This window comes from Danaus plexippus, assembly GCF_018135715.1.
Source record: "Danaus plexippus chromosome 29 unlocalized genomic scaffold, MEX_DaPlex mxdp_36, whole genome shotgun sequence".
Lineage (NCBI taxonomy): Eukaryota > Metazoa > Arthropoda > Insecta > Lepidoptera > Nymphalidae > Danaus > Danaus plexippus.
Genome location: NW_026869857.1, coordinates 372,008 through 389,968, shown reverse-complemented (window position 1 = coordinate 389,968; position 17,961 = coordinate 372,008). Strand labels below are relative to the sequence as shown.

Here is a 17,961-nt window from a genome sequence, read left to right as displayed (position 1 = left end):
CAATATTCACAATATTTTTACATATCATCTGTTCCCTCATTAGTTTCTTTTTTATTTTTTGATATATTTTATAAGCAAAATGTTCTGGTTATTTAATATCATTTGAAGAAACAAAGCTCTTTGTATAAATTCTATAAAACAAATATAATGATCGCACCCAATCGCAATCAATATACAACTGTCAACGTCAATCAAAACATTACGACATTTCCCACAAATTATTATAAATAAAATAATTAGGCCATATTTAAAACAATCAACCAAACCAAAATAAAATAATTAATAAATTTGTTTTAAAAAATCTAACAGGGAATGTAAAAATTATCAAAATGACGGAGAATTCTGAAGAGATCAGAACAGTAAAAGGCAAACGGAAGATTAATATTCGTAAAATTACTACATTCGTTTTTATATCTGGTTTGGGTAAGTCTTGGACCTTGGGTATATGGAAATCAGAAGTAGGTTTTTAAGCTATTATCATTAATATGTAATAATAAGAAAAAGAGTTACTTACAATTGGTCTTAAAAATATTTTTCCGTCCCTATTTCGTCTCGTGATCATGTATGCTCACTTGTAAGTCACATTTAAGAGAATTTGAATAAAAATAATAGTCAGCGTGAATGATGGTTTAATTTTAAACGAGAATTTTACAAGAAATGTAATTTTTAATGGTTAAATACGTATTCAGAACATAAATACCGTTGTTTTAATTTAATTATACGTATTATATTACTGGACAATCATCTCAGTTGGAATTCTCTGTACTATAATTTTTATTCCACAGTTGTGATTAGATTTTTATTTGTTAAATTGATTATTTAACTCAAAATGCGACAGATGTAATTATAGGAGTGTATCAAAGCTGATTTCTTTAATAGAAGATTTCGTTACAGCTCTCGTTTTCGGCTACACGCACTATAGGTACGTGTCAACATTATTCGAAAATGACCGCAACTTCTCGCATCTGTCGGAGTTGGAACGGGAAATGTCGTTCAGGACGGAGATGGGTTTCTACTATTCTTATTATAAAACCGTGATCGAGGAGAAGCAATTCCTGGCCGGCATAGCTCGGTTGATGTACGATAAGCTGATAGAATACCCCAAAGACGTGAATGCTTTGAACAGATTTAATATTGCACCGGAGGTATAAAAATAGTCACTACCCTGACAAGTAATTATCGTACAATACCAATTCTTTCATTAAAAGTTGATTTGATGATTTTAAACTCGATTAAATGCTGATTTAATTAAAAAAAAAATTTTTTAAAAATAATATGAAAATATAAGTAAAATATCCAAAAAAAAAATGTTTTTAAAATCATGCTAAATTAGACTATTCTTAAATAAAGACCTATATAGGTTCGGGCAGTGATATGTTAGTTGGTGAAGCTATTCGCACAGTCCAATTATGCAGCGGGTTCGATTCCTGCTGATTTGATACTTAAATATCTTATTGTTATACAAGTGGCGCCCTCTGGGCGCACTAATTATAACATACTACAATCCTTAGTTATTTCTGTGACTGATTATAATGACTCATAACACTGAGCCGTTGTTGTTAGTGATGGCGACATTTGAGTATCAGCTTGTGTGTGAACTATGAATACCGGCTTCAGACGTTTTGTGAGACATTACTGGAAGTAACGCTGTACATTAAGGAACAATTAATACTTTAGTTTCCAACTCGTAGGTGATGATAGCGGCTATGTACAGATATTTGGAGCCCTGGTTGAACACGTCTTCATATAAAGAGTGTCACGTGGTTGAGCGGGGTGGTGACCACAGCCCGGTGGAGAGCTGTATAGGTATAGGGGAACCGGTGTACTTCTACCTAGAGGTGATCTGGGTGATGGCCGGGTTCACAGTCGCAGTACTCTTCTTACAGGCTACGGTTCTCAGGTAAATAGTGTGATGATGATGATGATGAAGGTTTTGAAGTTATATTCTGGTGGATGGAGTACAACGGAATGTTAATATTAAATCTATTTGCATGTTGAACTTGTGGAATTTTCCAGAAGCCACAGTCTTCATTATATTACCAATAAGTTATTTAAATATCATTGTATGATAAAATTATCTTTTTCTTTTTAATAACTAACTGGTATACTAGACTTGTCATAGTCTTGGAATGTCTAATCTGCTTCATCATGATTGATGCTGGAACGCTTCCATACATACCGATTCCATTTCTGGAATTGTATTGTTTCTTAAACTGTTTTTGAAGTGAGACTTCTTATGCGACTTCCAATAAGTTTGCGTTAAACGTTTAACGCTCCTTGGGGGGGGGGAGGTAAAAGGAGACAGCGAGAGGGAACGCGTGGCTCTCGAATGCAAACGGGCAATCAATTGCGACTTGTAAGTAATGTTAATAAAGTTCGTCTTAAAGGATCACTAAAGATTCCTTAAAGATCAATTCCTACTCCCTCCTGTTCTCATTCCCACATTAGGAAGTTCCGCTTCTTCCGAGCAAAAATTTTTTTTTTTGGGTGGTTTTTGTATGGTTCTTTGGTTATTTCCAGTCAGAGCGTTCTCGGCGGTGTGTTCGCTGTGGTTCAGTATTTTGCGAACCACGCGGAGAGCACCCGAGTCCAGTGGGCACCGAACGAGAGGGAAAACTTCGCGGCCCCGCTCCTTGTGGCGCAAACATGGCTGCTCAGCATGCAGCTACGGGAGAGGAACAGGAACACCGTTTTACAATTGCAGGTTTGAAATTTGTACAACTTAGACGTTTTTGGGTTCTGAATATGAAAATATTTTTCAATGTTTTGCAGTAAATTTGATATCTTTGTATATAAAAAGTATACCATGATCAGTTTTTCTTGCAAGATTCTCTCGAAGGCACGACAAAAATGCTCAAAATCACTCGTTCCTCGTCTATGGCCCAGCAGAACAAGGAGTCCCGGTCCACACTATACTTGAATCTTTGTTTCAGGTGTCAATATTTGTGATCAACGTATTGTGTCTGCTCTTCTGGCAGTTCACGCAGTTCATATTCTTGACGCAGACGGCCATTTTCTTTGTGATGGAGCAGTTGAGGATAATCGACGTGAAATCCCTGTCTATATTCCTCCACTTGCACTTCTGCAGCCTCCACACAGCGATACTCCTGCTCCAGGGGAACGATATGCTAAAGTCGTCACTATACGCGTCATTCTTTTTGGTAGTCTCCATATACTGCCTGTTCTTCAGCTCGCTGCGCATTAAGGTTCAGAATCGCCTGGATTTATACGTGGAATCCTGGTTGGTTATGCTCAGGGTGTCCCTGGTCGTGCTCGGTTCATTCTATATCAAGAAACTGATCAGTGAATCGCTCCAGCTGGAAGAGGATTCCCACGTTTGGGACATCCTGTATTCAAAGTTCACGGATTATAAAAGTTTCCACACGATGCTATACACTTGCTCGGAGGTTTTCGACTTCCTGCCGTTGAGCTCGGTGGGGAATATGACTAGTACGCTCCTGATTCCTGCGGCGGCGGTCGCATCCTGTGTCATAACATGCCACTGGCTGTCCGAAGCCACGAGCAAATACACGAAAGACCTCGGGGAAGTTACCAAAACCACCCAAAACGCTAAAAACGAGGACGATGACAGTGGAATAGAGAATAACTCGGATGTCGTCAAGAAAAAAGATTTGGACGTTATGTTGAAGAAAATCAAAGCCAAAGTCGATACGCGGGAAGCCGGGGCCGGCGGCGTAGTGTTGTATCTGAGGAGTCTTAAGATAGATCCGGCGATATTCTACAATCTATCCCAGATGGCGGTCTACGGTGTCATGGCGGCGCTAGTGATGCGACTCAAGTTGCTTTTCTCGACGCAGATGTGTATATTTTCGTCGCTGATAGCTAACAGGGATTATTATCCGTGAGTAGTCCATTAGGAGTAAAAAAAAATTCTTTGAGTCTTAATCTCAGATATCTAGAAGTTGGCATTTGAAGTTTTTGCTGAAATATAAATATAATGTAGAATGCGTTGATTAATTTGGTTTCCACATTCCAGGATTTCCAGGAAATATAAGAATTACCTTCCGTTTCTGTACGCGGTCATGGTCATACCGGTCATCGTGCAGTTGAGGGCGAACATTGACAAGGAACTGGCGAATATTGGTACGTGTCGAAAACCCGAGTACAGGTCATGGAAGACTGTCTTCTAAATAGGTATCTCCAGGGCGGGGACAGGGAAACAGTTTGTATAAAGATAGGTGCAGATAGTAGGCAGGGACGCACAATTTATATGAGCACCAATACAATCAAGTGTTGCCAGGGTAAATATCGTCTCGGTAGGATTTGTAGGATTGTTTTATTCCGTCTCTCCGGTGTTTTATTTGAGAGTTGAAGCAGAAAAGAAAATTTTATATTTGGTGAAGATTATAAGCACTCGATAATGATTCAAAATATAGAAAATATTTCTTTAAAACTAATTTATGTTTGAGTATTTATAACAAAATGTATGGGAAATACAAAATAAAAAAAATATATAATTATTATACGTTTTGGACTTACAGAACTATGATTTTAATATATATATATACTAGAAGATAATAAATTTTAAGACTGGCAACACTCACCTATAAAATGAGCGGCAACTCTTACTATCGGTCACTTTGTTCTCGACCATTGCCGACTGCGCAGCTCTGTGCTTATTTATATTTATATATATATTAAGTAGTGCATAAACGTGTAAATTGTAAGATTAATATGATTATTTGAAGCGGTTAGTTTAAATCATATTGTGTTTTCCCCCCCCTCTCTCTCTCTCTCTCTATATATATATATATATGTATATGTATCGCAGGCGAATTCAGCGACTACCCTCAAGAGGAGTTGTTGTCGTGGATCAGCCGCGAGGCCGGTGCGGGTGCGTTCGCGGGCTCCATGCCCATCATGTCGGCCGTGGTGCTCAGCACGAGGCGGCCGGTGGTGGCGCACCCACACTACGAGCACAAACACGCCAGGTGCGTACCTCCAGCTGTTCTTAGTCTGCACCATCACGAACCACACGTCTCTAACAACAATTCCAGCTCTCACTTCTACACATGATAAGTGCGATATTTTGTGAATATGTATATTGTTTGCTGCTCCTTCGTGTATAGGCTGTATCGATTTTGATGAAACTATCTATTTATGTAGTTTCGTTAACAGAGTGACGCAAAAGTCATAAATTATGCAAAAAATTCGTATGTTAAATGCATGAATGTATTTTGTATCAAGTCACGAGACACGCTATTTCTCTCTGGAGCCAACTCTTTATAGCACACGGACGTAGCCAGGGGCATAAACTAGTCGTTACAATATCCTGTCCCGCAGACAGAGGGCGTACTCGGTGTACAAGCTGTACGGGAGATTCCCTCCCGGCGAGGTGTACCAGGAGCTGAACAAGCTGCGGGCGACTTACCTCATCGTGGAAGACAAGTACTGCTACGGGAAGAGCAAGTTAGTACAACACACACACAAACACAAACACACACACACGTATGTATATATGTATATACAACGAAATTACTTGACGTGCTGAGGCTCATGGAATAACCTCAGACACAGCTTGCTCATGATGAGGCAGAAGATTCAGAAGAGTAAGCGTCTTAAGATATATCCTGAGATGTGTCCCGTCTGAGCTGACTCCATGTTGACCATACCTTTATAAGCACGACCGGCCTCAGACATGGATTATTTTTGATAAGAAATTGTGTTTGCGTCTTCAGTCGAGGGTGCTCCTTCAAGAGCATCTGGGACATAGAAGCGCCTCACCTGGCGTCGCGCCCCGCCCTGTGCCACACCCTGCTCACTCAGCCGGTGGAGCACTTCTACAGGGTGTTCAGGAACGCGCACTACGCTGTGTTCAGGATTCACGACTTCGAAGTACGGTGAGTGTTTAAATCTTATAAAAATCGTAAATAATAAAATAATTTCCTAATATATACATATATTTGCCAGATGTAACATTCATACGGATTTAAATATATATATTTTTTTAATTTTCAATACATTTAAGTTGTGACGGGATTTAAAAAAAATATATTTTTTTCAAAATACGTATATTTCTCTTGAATTCTTCTCATTAGAGCGTCGAACATGTTTACTCGACAGCATTCAGTGCCGTCGAGATACATTTTAACCGACATAAAAAAAGGTTGTATGTACGTTTCTGTGTAGTTACATGCCGCGTAGCTTCGACACTTGACACATAGAGGCCGCGAGCGTCGCGTCCGTGGGAGACGGATAAAATAACTCCAATATATATGTTGATGTTAAAAAAAAATGTATAAATGACTGAAATGAACATGCTGTATAATGATATCAAGCTCCCCTGTGGAGTAAGTCCTATGTCTTGTAGCGTAAGTCGAACCGAGCAAGTGTTTCAATTGTTAGAAAATTATGTGTAGTTTAGTTAAATAAGTTACAACGAATACTGTTGTGTTCATGACGAAAATATTAATTTGTAGAAGAAATTAATAAGAGACGATAAATAAAGAAAATGGTGATTAGGAAACTTTATAAGAGATTGTCATGTTGCATTTACGGAGTAAGTGACTCACTCCACCTCCCATTCCGGAGTAAGTGACTCACTCTATCTCCCATTCCGGAGTAAGTGACTCACTCCACCTCCCATTCCGGAGTAAGTGACTCACTCCACCTCCCATTCCGGAGTAAGTGACTCACTCCATCTCCCATTCCGGAGTAAGTGACTCACTCCACCTCCCATTCCGGAGTAAGTGACTCACTCCACCTCCCATTCCGGAGTAAGTGACTCACTCCACCTCCCATTCCGGAGTAAGTGACTCACTCCACCTCCCATTCCGGAGTAAGTGACTCACTCCACCTCCCATTCCGGAGTAAGTGACTCACTCCATCTCCCATTCCGGAGTAAGTGACTCACTCCATCTCCCATTCCGGAGTAAGTGACTCACTCCACCTCCCATTCCGGAGTAAGGAAACTAGTTTGTTACTTAAATATAAATTATTTAAATATTTTTGACTAAAATAACGAGATATATTTTTCTAAGTGTCCTAGTTGTATCTAGAAGTTAGGTAAGTATTATTGTTGTGATCTAATGCTTTGTGAAGGAATAAATATGTTATTAAAGAAAAATGCGTTTAACTTATTTGATCCCGTGGCGTTGCTTGCTTAAATTCAATCGTGAAGTAAAATTTCGTTACGACGAAGGTATTTTTAAAAAATTTGTAGTTTTTGTGTAAATTTAACAAGAAAATACAATTAAATATATGTTATAATAAATAAATCACTGTGAAGTCTTATACATGTAACTTGAGCAAGTTTAAAATCCGTCGCATTTAATTTGTGTGGTTTAAGTTTTTCTTATAAAATACTAGTTCGCTATATACGTAGTGAAGATATTTACAAAATTCTTATAAATCGTCCCGTCGGATCTATAGAACTACCTCCGAAGCTGGATTTGCTTTCAGACGACATACGACTCTCACCTCTGGTTCTGTACTCCTAACTAAAACCTAAAACTTTCCCACAACGGAGCAAGGACTACACCAAAATAGAGTAAGTATTCAAAATGGCGGCTAGAGGTACTGTTTGATGAAATGCTCGTGTTTCGATACAGCCGTGAACGTGGTGAGGGTGTGGGCGTTGCAAAGGTCGTCGTTCCTGGGAGCTGTGGACACGATGCCTCGCAGGTAGTACCTCTGGGTGTTGAGTTCGTAGGCGGGGAACGCCAGGCCGCCGCCGCTGTCGCCCTGGCAGAGCGTCGTGCCTGTGGGATGTACTGGACTATGAGGGATGAAGGACAGAATATAATGTTACAAAAACCAGCTGCAAGCAAGTGTAGAGGAGCAAGCTGGTGCCTTCTATAGCAAGGTTTTAAACTTCGTCCTGTAAGATCCAAGAGCTATGTCATAGTATGGTCTCATAAAACGTAAAATTTTCATCCCACTTAATATCTTCACGTCCTTGTGAGCTCGAACACAGATTATGGCGCGGTTGTTTTGAACAGACTTACCGTTAGTGTAACCGGCGCAGATCTTGTCGCTTGTGATGTAAGCGCGGAACGTCGGCGGGGACATGGCGTAGCAGTCCTCAATTTTGACGTAAGGAAGATCTACCACCTTCAGCACTTGGGACGCTTTACCGTTTTTGTCAGTCAGACCCCAGCCGGCTACCTGTTAACAGAAAAATTTCATAAATATTTAAGGTAGGCGGTAAAAATATGTGACCACAGACAGTATGAAAAGAGCGCGCGTTCTGTCAAACGACCATTGCTTGAGTGTCGTAGACGTAGCTGATTGACGGGTTGTAAATATCAGCTGTCTACTTAACTGATTATTTATTGTGATTTAATGTTTATTTACTTGTAGGTGAAGCGTCATTTATATCCCAGACTATATTAATTTCTTATATTTTCATTAAAATATGTTTTTATGTATAACAGTGTAAGCGCTAGCTCATTGTACGACCAATGAAGAAATCACAAGGTTGGTTGTTTAAGAGCTAATTTGTTAACCCCAAGATGGAGTCAGATTCACATTTCTATTATTTAATACTATATATATATATATAAGAGATAAGTAAATTGTCACTTAAGACCCTCAAATAAAACACAATTAACCAACATTCATGAAACATTCTCGGACAGCTAGTTACGATATTCTGTGCCTGGAAAGACCATCACTTCAGATCAGATCTTACCAGATTCCACCGCAGTAAGTCCTCACCTTGCCCATATTCCCTTCCGAGAGCTGGGTTCTGTCGAAGTTGACGTCGAAGTCCAGACAGACAGGTCTAATGAAGACCTGGTATATGAAGGGCGTCACGACCAAAACCAGCGCGATGTCATCCTGGAAGTTGGCACCAGACCCTCGAAAGCGGGACGGAATTATAATATCTGCCACCTAGAGTTTATAAGTGACCTTATTAAAGCACTGTGTATGTATATGTCGTGATGGCCTGGACGTTAAAGGCCCGCCTCTCACACGTGAGGGCACGGGTTCAAAACCTGGCAAGCACCAATGTGATCTTTTCCGAGTCATATGTACTTTCAGACACCACTGACAGACGGTGAAGGAAAATATGAGGAAACCTGGATTTGTAATTTCAAATTATAAAAATAAAATCGCGCCAACCCGCCTTGAGCGAGCGTGGTGATTAATGCTCTAACCTTCTCAATGTGAGAAGAGGCCTTTCAACGGTGGGCTCTGATAGACTGGTGATGATGATGATACCACTGTGTAAGGCGCGGAATAGTAACTTTTCTATTATCCAATAAAATTTGCTAAAGTAAAAGACGCTAGTTATTCTTTATATATCGGGTATCCAGTGAAGATCACGTCAAAATCGCTGCAGCTGTTATAGGAAGAGTAAGAACAAACAAACAGACAGACAAAACTTAATATTTATGCGATAATTAGTCTAAACCTGTGCTTCGCCGGCTTGTGGTTTGTTTGGGCCCATCGAGACCTGCATATTTTCCCTTTAAGACGAGTCATTACGTATTGCTTGTGATATATTTTCGTCGTACATCAGATTTCTCCGCGTCAGCGTCGTGTTTTTCGTTGTAAGGTCGGTACAGCTTCCCAACAGCCACCGCGTATTCGGACGCGGGCAGCAGCTTCTTGGTGTCGCTCCAGAAACAATGTGCGGCTGTTAAAAAGCTTACTATAAGTTTTACAGTTTACTTACAGTCTGTAGTTAGTCGACTTCCATCAATCACAATTGGCAATAAGTTCAACGTGGCATGTTTCAAGAAGAAAACTGCTGTCATTGTTAAGAAAAATTTTAAAATATTAAAATCCGCGTAGTATATCCGAAAAATATTAGTTTCATTTAAATGAATAAAACTCGCGAAAATCTTAGATCTTATTAATAAAATGATTTTTTTCGTATCATGTGTGCTTGGCCTTACATACTTCTAAATAAGAAAAAAAGCAGTTGATATGCTTATCCCAAACGAATCCTCAATCAAATATGATTTAAACGCAACACTTTGGTCACTATCATTTTATTTAATTATAATTTTTTCAATACTTTATAAGAAGAAAATGACTTCTATAAAGATGAAGGTAGTTTCAACCACATCTGTTAACTCAGTACAAGTTTGCATCGTGACCCTGCACAATGCACCTTTATAGTTTTATACAGTTAACGCTCAGTGCGCTGTGTTCATACAAACTTAGGGTAAGCATGGCACCCTTAAACACGTTTGGGCTCTTAAATAGAATACGTTGTCGTTTTAAATTTATAAATAACGGTTAGATGCGAGCGCGTACTAAGGCTATATATAACCATGTGATCGCTAAATATATTGAACTGTAATCTCTCATATTACCATTTGGTACTCACCGGATATAATAGTGGTTGTACTGATGAGCGACCCGCCACATATCTGCATGTAAGGTGTGAATAATTTGCTGTAAATCCCCGCGTGCCACGGGAGTTCCCCGCGCTTGGCAGACCGCCCGCCGATCACCAGCTGGATACCCTCAGGAGTTATTGTGCCGCACTCTAGAAGAGTATATATATGTATATAATAACAAAAAACATCAATTTACTACATACATATCTAGCAAAAGATTTTAATTGTTAAAGTGAAAGTTTTAATAACTTCCAACAAGGTTGCGTTAACCGTTCCACGCTCATTGGAGGGGGAACAGAAAGAGAAGGAGCGAGAGTAAACGGGTGCGCCAATAGTGAATAGTGAGAATTGTTTATAAAGTTAGTCTTAAGGAAACAATATGGCTTCACTAAAAATAGATTTCTACTGCTTCCTATTTTCATTTCCTCATTACGAAGTTTCACTTTTTTATTTTTCACTACAAAAATTTTAGACTGTATGTGTTCAGTATTTAAAGCTGACTGACCTATAATGAAAGTTGTTCATATTTTTTAATACACAATGTTTATTAAGGGACAAACACTATTATTTTTATATTCGCGGCTGGCAACGATCTAACGTATACCTGCTGTCATTTGAATGCAACAGTAATGTTTCTAGCTTTGTTGTAATTATTTTGTTTTTGATAATTAAATTTAATGTATTAATAACACTTTTCGAAGTATCGTTTATAAGGAGTAAAAGTATTTTTGTAAAAAAATTCGTATACGAATAAGTTAAATCTAACTTTCAGTGAACAAAATATATCTCAGGTGATTTGACTGATCTTCACCTTATTGAAAATGTACTCATTAATTTATTTGTATATATAATAGCTAATATACGCGGGTTTCTAAATAAAAAAAAAATATGTTTTTCTTTACAAATTATTGTATAATTTGTTTGTGTAACATTTCCGATCTGAGTATCTTTAATAGTATTGTAAAAAACCAAGTATAGTTCAAAGAATAGGTAGGTAAGATGACAGTTAGATTATTTTTTTTTTAATACATCTGTTTGGAACATTCACTCAGTAAATAAGGAAAAATTATTTGGTTGTCACTCAGCTAAATGTGTCTCTTTATCCTGTAATTTTTTAAAAATAAACCAAAAATGGTAATATTTTTTTTTTGTTTCGTTATGAATTCAAATCACTTTAATCGAGGATAATGTCAATGGGATGGAGGGAGAGGCTAAATGAAAGCACTGACACAGTCATATATATATTTTATTTACATCCCATTAACATTATTTACATATACATATATATAATTCGGTATTAATATAATTTTTTTTTGTATGTATAACAACAAACATGACCCCTAAATATGTGCCTTTGGCTGTTATTGCTCGATAAACTTATAAAATATTTAAAAAAAAGGTTCTATATAAATAATTAAGCCTCTTAATGTAGGAATATATAAATACTGTCATAATTCTTTTTATATTTACTAATTATAGTCTAATTTATTTATTTTATATAAAAAATCAGACATTTTTTCTAAGATTTGACATATATAAAAAAAAAAGGAATTTTTAAATCTATTGTCTGTTGAGATTAAACAAGCTATTTTATTGTTAAAGTCATGATATATAATTTATATCATATTTTAGCCAAGTTTCAGATTTTCTTGATCATGTTCTGGCATGAAAAAAAATCTCTGAGTTCATGCAAGGAATACAAAACCACAGGAACCATGTTTATTTATTATAATGTATTGGAAATCGATTACAATTTGATAGTGATTATAATTTTTATTTATAGTATAGTATAGTATTATAGTTTTTTGTGTTGGAGCTAGGTTTACTTTTGGGCCGGACGGGCTGAGCTTGGAAACCTATTGTGTCAACGGAGGCCATTCTCCAGTCACCCTCATCGATTTCATTATCATAATTAGCGCTAGTCGGTCCACTGGTAGTCGTTCTACTAGCGGTTGGTCTACTGGTGGTCGTTCTACTGTCTTCAAACACAATCCTATCAGCGTTACTAATATTGTTGACGACCTTAACCTCCTTGTTCCCGTAATTGTTAATTATTACGTGGGCGTTATCCGATGTTATGATAATTTCTAAACTATCTATACTTATTGTAACGTTGGTCAAACCTGGTTTGCACACAGCTATATAGTCCCAACTGCCTTCAACGCAGTGCATGTTGGACATTACCCCCGAGGAGTAGTAATTGGGGGAGCGGCAGATGGGGGTGACGACGGTCCCAGACGGCTCCAATGAGCCACACTCTCTGGACCCTGTCACCGAGTTGCCAGACAACAGACAGCGGTACTCCACGCTCGGGTGTTTGTTAAGCCTGCAGAAACCTGAGGAAGGATTTGTGTATATGGAAATACTGGGTACGAGATTTGCGAGAGATTTAGATTTTTCTCAGTTTATAGTTATACTATAGCAAAGTCTTAAACTGAATTAGGTGAAAGGCTCGGGAGTGTGGGAGGAATTTACTTCAGACATTTACAGACCTTGGCGTATATTGGCCGTTTGTTAGCGATTTACTTTTATAAAAATAGATTTCGTATGTGATACTGGTTTTTCAACTTACGGAGACACGCTGGCATAGGTCCTGACCACTCTCCGTTATCGCAGAAGATGCTGTTATTGTTTTCAGTCTGGAAGCCAGGGTTACAGGTGACGTCCAGCCTCACGTTGGGATACCTCTGGCCGGGGACCGCGTTGGGGTACTGTCTGACCTTGTACGACCCATACTGAGGGTATGGGGGCAACAGACAATTACCCCCCTGAGGTGGTCTGTGGATTTTATATTGAATAAGTGTTTTGTGTAATTTATATATATATAAACCTCAAGAACACGGTCATTTACGAGCTGATTGTGATTTGTGAGTACCAGAGAATACGGAAGTGTTCCCAATATATTATTTTCATTGCATTTGGGACGCGTATTGATGATAATGGATCAGTACTTTCTGAGGATATAGAACACAGAACAATCTTGTAAATATTATATTGAAAGGTGGTTTATTTGGACAGTGCTGTGCTAGTTCTTTAGTTGGCGTATCAAACTTACGGTCTCGTGGCTGGAGTCACCGGCTGACCCGGCGCCAGCCTGTTGCAGAGCTCGTCCGTTTCGTCAGAACCATCAGCACACTCTTCCACCTAAGAAGAATGGTCAATATCAAACCATGCCAAGCACGTTCAGAAAAATTTCATTCTAAAATCATATCATCTCATAGGAGCGGCTTAAAAGCTTGTACGATTGATTTCAAAGAATTTATTTATTACTGTTTGATTAAAAATATCTTGATATGTAGCCTTTGTGTAAGTATTAAGTGCTTTATATTACTAAGTTTTAATTTCGTGGTCAGTTAAGCAAATATTGATGGTTTCTTAAGCTGTCTCTAACTCTTCAGAGATGTGGGTGGTAGAGGCTAGCTGTGGTCAAATTACATGGGCTGGCTCGACAGAGGAAGTACCACCCTCTCACAGAAGATCGGCGTGCAATAGTCTTTAATGGCTGCGTTTCGTCCGATGAGCGTGGCAGACGGTTGCCCTCTCCCGTTTCCCACCCTTTCCTTTCCTTCCCACAATCAAGGTTGCCAGGGCATTCGCAACATAATATGCTGCAGATGTCCTTGGGCGTTAGTGACTACCTTTCATCAGTAGGACGTAGCTCGTTTGCCGCCTATGAAAAAAACTATCTCACCTTGTTGCACTTCGCGTTCTGGTCCACACAGGCTCCATACGCACATTGGAACACGTATGACGGACAGCTGTTCCCGGCGCAGGTGGCGAGGGTCTCGTCAGAGCCATCAGCGCAGTCCTTCTTCCCATCGCATATATCCACCGAGGATATCACCTGACCATTGTCGCACGTGTGCTTACCCCTGGATAGTAAGGGTTATATTTGACTTATAAAGGATTTAAGTTTCTAACTTTCTATGTAACATCAAGAAGATTAACATTGGGACGGTTAATGGAGACCAAACAACCGGAAACAGGGACGTTTATTGGTTTTCATTGATGCGAAAATAATATTTTGCGTTGGAAGCGACTTTAATGCTCGTTAAATTGCCAGGAACTCATTTTTTTTATCGTATTCATCAAAATCGATGGGATCTTATATATTATTGATATTTTTTGCAAATTTCTTGTTCATCCTTAATTATATCGACACTGATAAAAAAGGTCTGTCACATCTACGTGTGGATATTTGTCAGTATAAACATGAACCCTCTCAGTTCTTTCTATCTACGAGTCATCTTTGAGGATCTCTTCTGTTTTATTGTAATATGAGATCAGTTCGCTCGCTTTTATAAACCAACGCTTCTTCCCGAGGAAGTCTATCATTTCATCATCACACATCAGGATAGTTCCAGGATCTAGTCATAATTGATTTCATCTGGAAAGGAATATCTCTCACCTGGAACCAATTGTTTGATTGCGGCACCTAGGCAGCAACTCGTCGGAGTTATCAGCGCACTCCTGTACACCATTACAAGGGGCGCTGCCGTCGACGCAGGCGCCGTAAGTACAGCGGAACCAATTGCTCTGGCATCTGCGGATAACACGCGTCCAGCGTTACTGATGTGACTTCATAGAAGTTGAAGCTAGTAGGCACCACGTAGTTGGTCCAAATAAGATAGGTATTTTTTTAACAAAAATAAGAATTTACTATGTCCAAATTTATTAAAAAAAATTATAAATCCACTGATAATTAGATTAGACCACTTAATAATCTGGAAGACAGAAAAAAAATAAGCACTAACGGAAACCCGCATCCATTAGTCCTGAAAGGTTCTCAAATAGTATAATATTCTGACGACAACACTACTCATTGCTGATGTAATGTTTAGAGCAGGTTCTAAATACTCACTGCATGTCCCTGCACAGCGCGAAGGTCTCGTCGCTGAAGTCGGGACAGTCGACCACACCGTCACATTTACCGTCGAACCCTATGCAGGTGCCGTCACGACACTGCCACTGGTTCTTGCTGGAGGACAGTCAGAACAACCATCGGTAATAGGAATTATTGGCTCTGGTAACCGGCGGTTCTCGTGATGAAGATTGCGAATGATGATAATATATATACTGTATAGATAGAGCTCAGTTTCTAAACACTGTCCCCATGTCTGACGTCATTACTGTGACGTCAGACGAGCTGTACATTAATGTATTTATTTCTTTGAGCTCCCAAAAACCAGATCGTACTGAAATTTTGCTAGGGTCTTCTAAGGACTTCCGCAAGATTTCTGTCCGTCCGAAAGAAATTAGTCCTATTAAATAGACTTTTTTTTATTCACATCATAATTGGAACAATAACTTCGGAAGTTTCGGAAACTTTCACATAAATTAGTTTGAAGTAAATAATAACTAAAATTAAAACGATTTAAGATAAGACATCCGTCTTACTATTAGTTTAAACTTACCGACAATTTTGCGTCTGACGTTTGGGTCTGCGGATCATCAAATCGGAGAGCGGGTCCCTGAAACATTGTTAGTTTTGTTAAAATTTTACTATTTATTATAATGTTTTTTGTAATTAATTGAATCACAGAAGTTTTTAATTGAATGCTTTTTGAGATAAATTATATCGGACTATTAGCTCATCAATAGTGGCAACACCTCGATTGGGATGGACTTAGTATAATTTAATCGTCAGTAGAGTTTTTTCGTTTGATCAACTCACGATAGTCCGTTGCAAGCCATTTCATCAGCTGCGTTCCAGCAGTCAGAGTGACCATCACACACCAGACCCTGGCTGATACAGACATCGTCTGAACACGTGAACTCGTCGGGACTGCAATTAGATTGATATTGTTCAGCGTCACTTCCAGTAATGTGTTACAAAACGTCTGAAGCCGGTGTTCATAGTTCACACACAAGCTGATGCTCAAATGTCGCCATCACTAACAACGACGGCTCAGTGTTATGAGTCATTATAATCAGTTACAGAGATAACTAAGGATTATAGTATGTTATAGTTAGTGAGGCACAGATGGCGCCACTTGTAAAAATCTATAACAATAATAATTGTCATCTGTCATACACTACAAATTTTGTCCATCTGTTTGTTCCCTCTTCAAGGCTGAATAGCTTTAAAATTATAGGACACCTACTTTTTGATGCGTAGATATATGTATACATAATCTTAATGTTTTCATGTTAAATTTTCTGCTTTTTTGGACTTACAGACATACATCCTCAATTATTTTATCATACAAATTTATATATATATATAAATTCGTGTGTACTTACGAACAAGCAGCTTGAGGTACCACAGCGGTGAAGATTTTTGGAACTGCAAAACAAAAAAAGAAATATTCACATAAATGACAGATATGTATTGGTTTTTATTAATATTTTAGAATATAATAAATAAGTATTTATATATATATATATATAAATATGATTTATTGTATATACATTAAATAATACGTCAAAGATAATGTTTCCAAGAAACAAATAAATGGCTTAAGATTTTTCCTCGAAATGAGTCTTCGGGATTTCACTTTATGTAATTTTAATTACTTATATTGTGTTGAATTCAAGAGACGAAATGCTGCTTCCAAATACGTCTAAAAGACGAGTAAAGTCGCGGTGCAAACCATATACATATATTTACTCTTCAGCTTAAAGCACTTGTTTCACTTTTCACCTAACCGCTAAACACACCAAATTTAACATTGAGACGCAAAAACACAGACTAGACTACCCTCTTCGTACACTAATAAATAAAAATAACCACTCACACTCTATTAAAATCAGAGATCTGCAAAAGTTCAATCAAAATCGGACCAGTAATAACTGATTTCAGACGCAACAAACGCAGAGACATTTAAAAAATATGCTTTATCTATGCATACACCGTATTAACATACATTAACTTAGTAAAACTTACCATTTACGTATTTAATAACAAGTTAATATATATATATATATATATAGTTATATAGTTTTGTCTGTTTAATATAACGTCATCAGAAACGAGATTTCTTAAAATTCCACCAAATAATTAAATCCCAATCATCGTTAGTATTAATTTTGTATAATATTTTCCTGTTGATATTATACAGCGATAATGAATGCTATACGATGATGATAAAGGTCTGTTTACATTAACCGTAGATACATTAAAAAATATTTAAAAATAAAGTCAAGTTGGCAACTATTTTAGTGTTTGAATTAAAGAAATACATACGCAATGACGTATTAATAAAAAAATATATATTTCTAAGATTTAAATGCGTGTGATGTATAGTAAACTTATTTTTGAATCGTTTAAGATTTAAGATCTTGTAAATAAAAGAGATTTTATTGCAATTCATTAGCAATGCGTGATAACTGAGTCTTTATTTACAACTCACTGTTCCTCGCGTTATACGTTATACAATTATACACTTATACATAAGACTATACACAAATATATACTCACAGACGGACAGAAATAACAATGTAACAAACATTTTACTTCATGACTAGAAACTAACTGATATAATGTACAGGCGTCCAACCTGGAAAAACCAGTGGTACTGCGTGTGTTGCCAGCTATGGACATCTACCCGGACTATTTATAATTTATTATTAATGTATAAATCAAATTGTAGGATATATATTGTGCTAGGGGCTTTATGTATATATATATATATATTTATGTTAG

The 17,961-nt window shown here is 37.8% G+C and overlaps 2 protein-coding genes across 3 annotated transcripts; one reads left to right on the top strand and one right to left on the bottom strand.

Annotated features, from left to right (window-relative positions):
* Positions 1 to 185: 185 nt before the first annotated feature.
* Positions 186 to 7,087, top strand: LOC116776763 (probable C-mannosyltransferase DPY19L1). Of its 2 annotated transcripts, XM_061529049.1 has the most exons (10): positions 186 to 423; positions 895 to 1,145; positions 1,692 to 1,900; positions 2,521 to 2,704; positions 2,934 to 3,862; positions 3,998 to 4,104; positions 4,793 to 4,952; positions 5,305 to 5,430; positions 5,700 to 5,861; positions 6,151 to 7,087. In XM_061529049.1, the coding sequence occupies exons 1-10, from the start codon at positions 330 to 332 to the stop codon at positions 6,176 to 6,178; spliced, it is 2,250 nt and encodes a 749-aa protein (XP_061385033.1). In that variant the 5' UTR covers positions 186 to 329; the 3' UTR covers positions 6,179 to 7,087. The 2 variants fall into 2 exon arrangements, with proteins under 2 accessions (XP_061385033.1, XP_061385034.1); XM_061529050.1 differs by lacking the exon at positions 186 to 423 and having other exon boundaries at positions 1,040 to 1,172.
* A 67-nt stretch (positions 7,088 to 7,154) lies between these two features.
* LOC116776859 (modular serine protease-like) lies at positions 7,155 to 17,858 on the bottom strand. Its single transcript, XM_032670134.2, has 15 exons — positions 17,737 to 17,858; positions 16,560 to 16,602; positions 15,991 to 16,101; positions 15,731 to 15,787; positions 15,178 to 15,294; positions 14,725 to 14,859; positions 14,008 to 14,188; positions 13,372 to 13,460; positions 12,889 to 13,094; positions 12,440 to 12,652; positions 10,304 to 10,465; positions 9,483 to 9,604; positions 8,680 to 8,856; positions 7,968 to 8,127; positions 7,155 to 7,721 (listed from the first exon to the last, which is right to left on the bottom strand). The coding sequence occupies exons 1-15, from the start codon at positions 17,765 to 17,767 to the stop codon at positions 7,531 to 7,533; spliced, it is 1,995 nt and encodes a 664-aa protein (XP_032526025.2). The 5' UTR covers positions 17,768 to 17,858; the 3' UTR covers positions 7,155 to 7,530.
* Positions 17,859 to 17,961: the final 103 nt, after the last annotated feature.

Bases quoted from the DNA above. Each gene is read 5' to 3' on its own strand.
- LOC116776859 (XM_032670134.2), bottom strand. From the start codon at position 17,767: ATGTTTGTTACATTGTTATTTCTGTCCGTCT. The intron at 8,857-9,482 runs GTACGACGAAAA...TATAAACTCTAG, and splicing joins CTGACGCGGAGAAATCTGAT to GTGGCAGATATTATAATTCC. The intron at 8,128-8,679 runs GTGAGGACTTAC...TTCTGTTAACAG, and splicing joins CGGAAGGGAATATGGGCAAG to GTAGCCGGCTGGGGTCTGAC.
- LOC116776763 (XM_061529049.1), top strand. From the start codon at position 330: ATGACGGAGAATTCTGAAGAGATCAGAACAGTAAAAGGCAAACGGAAG. The intron at 1,146-1,691 runs GTATAAAAATAG...TCCAACTCGTAG, and splicing joins GATTTAATATTGCACCGGAG to GTGATGATAGCGGCTATGTA. The intron at 2,705-2,933 runs GTTTGAAATTTG...TCTTTGTTTCAG, and splicing joins ACACCGTTTTACAATTGCAG to GTGTCAATATTTGTGATCAA.